A 6,230-nucleotide genomic window follows, 5' to 3' on the forward strand; every position below is an offset into this window, starting at 1 on the left:
TAGCACCACCTAGTGGCCAACGCGGTATTTCGCAGACAACATGGCGGCCCCCGTGAGGACATTGTACTGTGCAGGTGAGACAGAGGTTATTCACGAAAACCGATGTATTTGAGACCCGTTAAAAACCTTAAACTCCATCTTCGTTGTTGTAAATATCTTCTCGTACTTACTCGCTGCCTTTGATACACATGCCCGCGTGAATAACCGCCGGAAATACCGTAAGAGCTACGGATGCTAACGCTAATGCTAACAGTTCTGTCTTACAAACTCCTCAGTAAAGCAGCATTTGTTATGTTCAGGGTTATTTCAGCGCAATGTTACGCAGCTGACACACTAGCGAAAGAAAGTACCAACACACGAGCGTTTGTACTTATTGTATCCAGATCTGTATCTGCTCATAATCTCATGGAGTGTTTGTACACGGCGGTTTTGTTTTGTGATGTGTTCCAGTGTTGCGGCTCTCCAGCAGGCAGTTCAGCACAACGTGTGGCGTACAAGCTGGGGAGAAATGGAGGAAAGAGTAAGTTCACTGTTAACACACTGCTGCTGTATTTAGCAGGTTTTAAGTATGTAATTGCAGTTAAATCTAGTTTATTTGAAGTCTAGTTTGGGTACATGCATCTCTACTGCTGACAATAGAAGGGGAATTGAAGTGCTAGTCCTTTTAAGATGAACTCTACTGATTTACACATCAAAGTCAGTCTACGGGTGTTAGGAAGTACTACTGCATACAGAAGACGTGGAGAGCCTTTTCATGGCTGTATGTGTTGGGGGGTTGAACTACTGCGACTAGATGAGAACGGGGGACATTTGTAACGGGGGGTCAACGAACAGTGGAAGAAAAATAGCTGATTAGGCACAAGTCCTCTCATTCCCTGTTTCTACTTTCATAACGTTTGTGTTTTGCTTGCAGACAAGGACTCGCCCGAAGTGGCACAGAGTACGGCCCTCTGACAGATCTGCCTGATTGGTCGTTTGCAGGTATTGTAATATTTTGACCTCTTTCAGATATTAGGAGGTATTATCAAGCAACAAAGGACACATTTAGAGCTCGCTTAAAGAGGCAGTCAGCAGGGATTCATGTTATTTCCATGTCGGGTATTCGCTCTTATTAAATCCTGCTTGTAATAGTTGGAGAAAGCGGTGGCCATGTTGTCCTCTACTTGTAGCACACTTTGTCATTTTCCTTTTTTCTTTTTTTTAATGTTTGGAACGGGACAGATGGGAGACCAGCGCCTCTAATGAAAGGACAGCTGAGAAGAAAGCAAGAGAGGGAAGTGTTAGCAGTGAGTATCAACACCTTAAAGCATCTTCCTTTTTAAAATCTCCTTGTCTCGTCTGTTTCATCCATCATTCCGTCTGTAACCATGTTCCTGCTCTGTCTCACAGAGACGTATCGTGATGCTGACCTCGGAGGTGGACAGAGGAATGGAGGCGTGGAGTGAAAAACAGGAAGAAGCCAAACGACTGGAGGAGTACAAGAAGTCTCTCTTACTCAAACCTAAAGGGAGGTTGCTAATGAAGAAAGCATCTAAAAGTTAGACATGTTATCATATCCTTATTGTGATTTATTGAATATATGTATGAGGACTTGTGGGTTTGTTTTTCATGGATTTCTGCAATAAATGTTCTGATTTGTACTCTAAATATTGTTTCCTCGATCATTTTGCAGATGTCACTCTGAGTTGATGTCTCTCAGCTTCCACTAGATTGCAGCATTTCTCCTTTTTTGCGAGGCAGTGCGACGGCTCAAACGCCATTTTGTCCTGAGTTGGGCTCAGAGAGGAGTTTGGGTCGGTCGGGCAGAGGAAGGGAGGAGCTGGCGAAACATAAAGTACAGCACTGATTCAGGATCTGCTGTGTATGAGTGTGTTTTAAAGAGAGAGAGGGAGTGCACACCTTGGCATGCTGTTGTAACTCAATGTTATTACTCGAAATACATGACGAATGTTTCTCTCAAGACTACCTCAGTGAAGCGGCTTCGTTAAGTTTAAGTAGAGAGTCTTATGTGACGCCATCACCAGAATAATTGACAATTTGCACGTTTTTATTAGCACGAGTGAAGACAAATCTGTTCCAAGATTAAAAAGTCAGAAAAAGGGGTGTTTCCAGCTACATTTTGGGCTCACATCATGCTTTGTGTTGCTCATTTAAAAGCAATAATTCGTGGGGTAAAAAGTCTGAATTTTGAATGTGCTTTTCTGCAGCCCGGTGTCTGGAAAGATGATCAGCTTGCTGCAGCCAAGTCGCATCCCACAGAAAGAGATATTCTTTTCGAGTGTCAAATTTGAAGCTCGGCGAAGTCTTAATCATTCTGCAGAAACACTTTTCTTTTGCTCCGTTTTGATTTTAAAAGCAGAAAATGTAAATCGGCTGCGACGAATGAAACCTAATCCCAGTTCCTTGTGTCTTTAAAGTTGTTAATCTTTTTTTAAAAACATCATAACACTGATGAATTATTTCGAAGAGAATCAAACGGAACTTTTTGTCAGATGCATTTAAGGTGTAAAGGGACGTTTTGCAGAGAGACGCTGAGCAGCTGTGCCTTTGTAGAGTCAGCACTAATTCAGTGTGACTTTGACTTATAAACAGACTATTTACTGAATGAGGTCACCCTCTCCTCACCCTCACTCCTGCTCCCTTCCTCCTCACGTCCTCTCCTCCATCTGCCTCCTTTTTCTCGTCTCTCTTTGTCTTGTTGCAGACTTCAGCAAAGCCCCACTGTAATTAGGGCTGCTAGCTGCTGAGTTGCAGATTCTTTTCTGTGGGGATGGGAGTTTTCTCTCCCCCCCCCCATCCCCCCTTTCCCCTCCTTGTCTTGACTTTTTCATACAGTTGACCAAAGGAGCTGACTGTTTCTTGCGTGGGAGGACACTGAACCGGCCACAAAGGGCGTTAAAGACCAAAAAAAAACGGTTGTTAGAAATGTAAAAGTGGTTCGCGTGGCGTCATTTATTCATTCACACGCACATCCTCACACCTGCACCATCAAAGACCGCCTAAATGCACCAACAGTGAGAAATCTGACTCCTCATTCTTTCTCTTGATGCACCATTTTTTTTTTTTTTATCACATCCTGCTTCTCTGTGAATGTCTTTCTCCTCAACAACCTCCTCCTCCTCCCTTCCTCTCCTCCTCGTGTTGTTTTGGTTTTGGGGAAATGAGAACCAGATGTTGCTTATTGTGCAGATGTCAGCGATGGAGGGAGGGTTGCTGGGGTGCTTCAGGGGGCGCTAGGTGAGGAGCAGTCTGCTCGGATGGAGGGCGAAGGGTGAGGGTGGACCAGCAACAGGGAGGGCTTCCTGGCCGATGTGACTGGGATGGGGGGGGGGGTGCAGAGTCGGGGTCTGATTCAGCAACTCTGTTCCCAGAGACCGCTTCCTGACCGTTCCTGTAGAGTACGGGGCACCCTGGGTAGCATGTTTTTTTTGTTTTTTTTACAAATCACACAGCCTGAATGTTTTGAACTGTGCATGACTGTATGCGCTGCAGAACGCAATTATCTTTGTTTGTTGCCGGTTGGACAGTAAACCACGTGGCTTCCTTCGTACTTTCGGTATTTATTTGCTTTTTTTTTATGAAACCTGAATTATATGTGTTTTGGCATCAGGACAGATTATTTTCACTCTTGTTTCATTTCAGTTTGTTCTGTAGGAGATGAAGAAGTACTCGCATCCGTTGCTTGAGTACATGTACCAGCAAGTACATGTACAGAAGTATTATTTACAAGTGCTCATTATGCAGAAAAATGTTAGTGCTGTATTGTAATTGCCGGTAATTGTCGCGGTGACGTTTTAACTATACAGTTCGTAGTTTAGTCCAGTGGCTCCCAACCTGAGGGTCGGGCCCCTCCAAAGGATCACAAGATGAATCTGAGGGGTCGTGAGGTGATTGATGAGGAAGGTTGAAGAAGTTCTGCTTCGCAAATTTGTATTCATATTTGGACTTCTTTTTGGGATTTCACTTTTTTAGTGAAATATTATATAATTTGGGCCTCAAACTGTTATTTCAATGAAACCATCTGAGGAGTTTAGCGGGGGAATAAATCATCTATCTCGTCCAATGTTTGTCATATCACTTTTTTATCAGCATTTATGTTTGTTATGTAAAACTAATTTGAAACCAGGCAGCTCGAGGTGCAGCATTTGCCTCTGAAATGTAGTCGAGTAGAAATCTGAAGCAGCATCACATGGATAATACTCAAGTAGCGCACAGGAACCGTACAATTGTACTTGAGTACGTGTACAAGTTACAGTAGAAGGTAAATGGTGGCATTATGTAGGTCACCCAAACAAAGCCTCAGGTTGAATTGCAAGCAGCTGTCCTGGCCACTTCCTGCCTGGCATGGAGAAGAAGTGCTGAGCTGGATGGTTGTTCCTGCACCGCCCAGCCAGGCTGTACGGGTTCTACAGTAAAATGGCTGAGAGAGAGAGAGAGAGAGGGGGGGGGAAGAGAGAGGGGGGTTTGCGTTTGATTTATTTCCCAGCAACATCTTTTACGACATCAAACATGATCGTATCTTGTCCGAACGCTCCGCTCACAGAGACGGCGTGGCTTCAGTTGAACAGTGCAACACCTTTAACAGGGCTGCGGGGCAAAGCAAGAGTTTCTGGCATCATTGTACTGTACAGGACTCACAGTTTCCTTTTGATTTTCAGGACAGAAACTGGAAGGTTTCTGGAAACAACTACAGAAAGCAATGTGGTTATAATTATAGGAAACATGGTGACATGACACAGCCAATGAATTAATCCTGAAGGCAATAGCATTGGTTCCCCATCTGGGCGTCTTGACCCGAACAAGGAGTCAGCCAATAAATCTAAAGGGTTGAGAGACTGTTAACGGATAGAAAAGCAGAATCTTTATTTATTTTTCCTGTATATTTCTGGTTGATATCAGCGTTTGGTCTTCAGGCCTAAAAATGTTTTTTATTAACCTTGTTCATAACACGGTATACAGAGCTTCATTTGAAGCTCTGAAACTGATTCAGATTCAGTGTTTTACTCTGAAACACTTCCAGAAATTGAACCAGCAAGAACAGATGTTTGTCTGGTAATAATGCTGTTCTAATGTATTTCACCAGCACCGATGTATCCATCAGTGATCCAGTGGAGCGGTGGAGGTTTGGAGTCCCCAAAACAGTTCATGAGCGAGATCCACTGAGACAAATGGAAAGACCGGGTGACAGACAGAGAAAGAGAGAGAGAGACAGTTTGACCAGTGAAAGGTGGCAAGTGGATGAACAGATGTGAGTAAAAAAAAGAAACGAAAAGGTGAGTGTTCATTAGGTTTCTTCCTTTTTTCTCCCTTAAAGGGTTTTTTGGGGAGTTTTTCCTGTTCCGATGTGAGGGTCTCGGGACAAGAGGATGTCAAATGTGTACATATTGTAAAGCCCTCTGAGGCAAATTTGTCATTTGTGATTTTGGGGCGATACAAAAATAAATTGAATTGAATTGAATTGGTCCAAAGAAGCTGCACTCGGTGCAAGAATACCTCGACAGTGTCTCCGACAGAGAGATGTAGTTGAAGTCAGTTTAACCAATCAAGCTAATTATAAAAGTCTGTATGAAGTCATGTTTTCTTCATGAAGTGGTGTTTTCTCTACTCCAGCTAAAATATCTTCTTCACCACGTTAAAGAGCGACTTTAAACCAGCTTGTTTTTCGCCGTTGGTTTACCTTCTCTCCTGTCTGCGGTGATGTAGAAATGTACTTCAGGGTGTGTCAGTGCACTGTGACATCACTGTTGAACGCTTGCCCAAGGGCACTTTTACCTCCACTGGGTAACACCTGATCAAAAACAGGATCAAAGGTGTGTCCATGAGGCTCTTTTTACACAGTAATGTTGCAACAGAGTGCTTAGAAAACTGGAAACAGTTAAAATGGGAACGGTGCTGAGGTCAGGTGTTCTGGTTGATGTCATTTACATGAAAATAGTGTTTTTGAGAGACTAAACCGAAGTTGAATACCAACCAGATTTTCAGCAATTGATCTTGTGTCTGCTGTTGTTTACCGCGACACGGACAGATTGTGAAGAGTTAAAAAAGAGTTTGAGGAAAAAGGGTTTGACGGGGAGGGGGGGGGGGAGGAAAGGGCAGAGAAAGAAAGAGAGCAAAAACAGACCAGAGATACTTGTGGTTTGAGACTGAAGCCTCATAAAAAGAACAATTTTGCAGTGGGTGAGGGGGGGGGGGGGGGGGGGCTGCTTGCAAAAGGATTTTTTGGATACAAA

At 43.6% G+C, this 6,230-nt stretch overlaps 1 protein-coding gene across 1 annotated transcript; it reads left to right on the forward strand.

Moving 5' to 3' along the window:
- The first annotated feature begins 36 nt into the window (after nucleotides 1-36).
- Nucleotides 37-1,641, forward strand: mrpl52 (mitochondrial ribosomal protein L52). Its single transcript, XM_079296048.1, has 5 exons — nucleotides 37-74; nucleotides 451-520; nucleotides 914-981; nucleotides 1,222-1,286; nucleotides 1,390-1,641. Exons 1-5 carry the CDS (start codon nucleotides 41-43, stop codon nucleotides 1,540-1,542), a joined length of 390 nt encoding a protein of 129 aa, XP_079152174.1. The 5' UTR covers nucleotides 37-40; the 3' UTR covers nucleotides 1,543-1,641.
- The last annotated feature ends 4,589 nt before the right edge of the window (nucleotides 1,642-6,230 follow it).

Source organism: Melanostigma gelatinosum (assembly GCF_949748355.1).
Source record: "Melanostigma gelatinosum genome assembly, chromosome: 23".
Taxonomy (NCBI): domain Eukaryota; kingdom Metazoa; phylum Chordata; class Actinopteri; order Perciformes; family Zoarcidae; genus Melanostigma; species Melanostigma gelatinosum.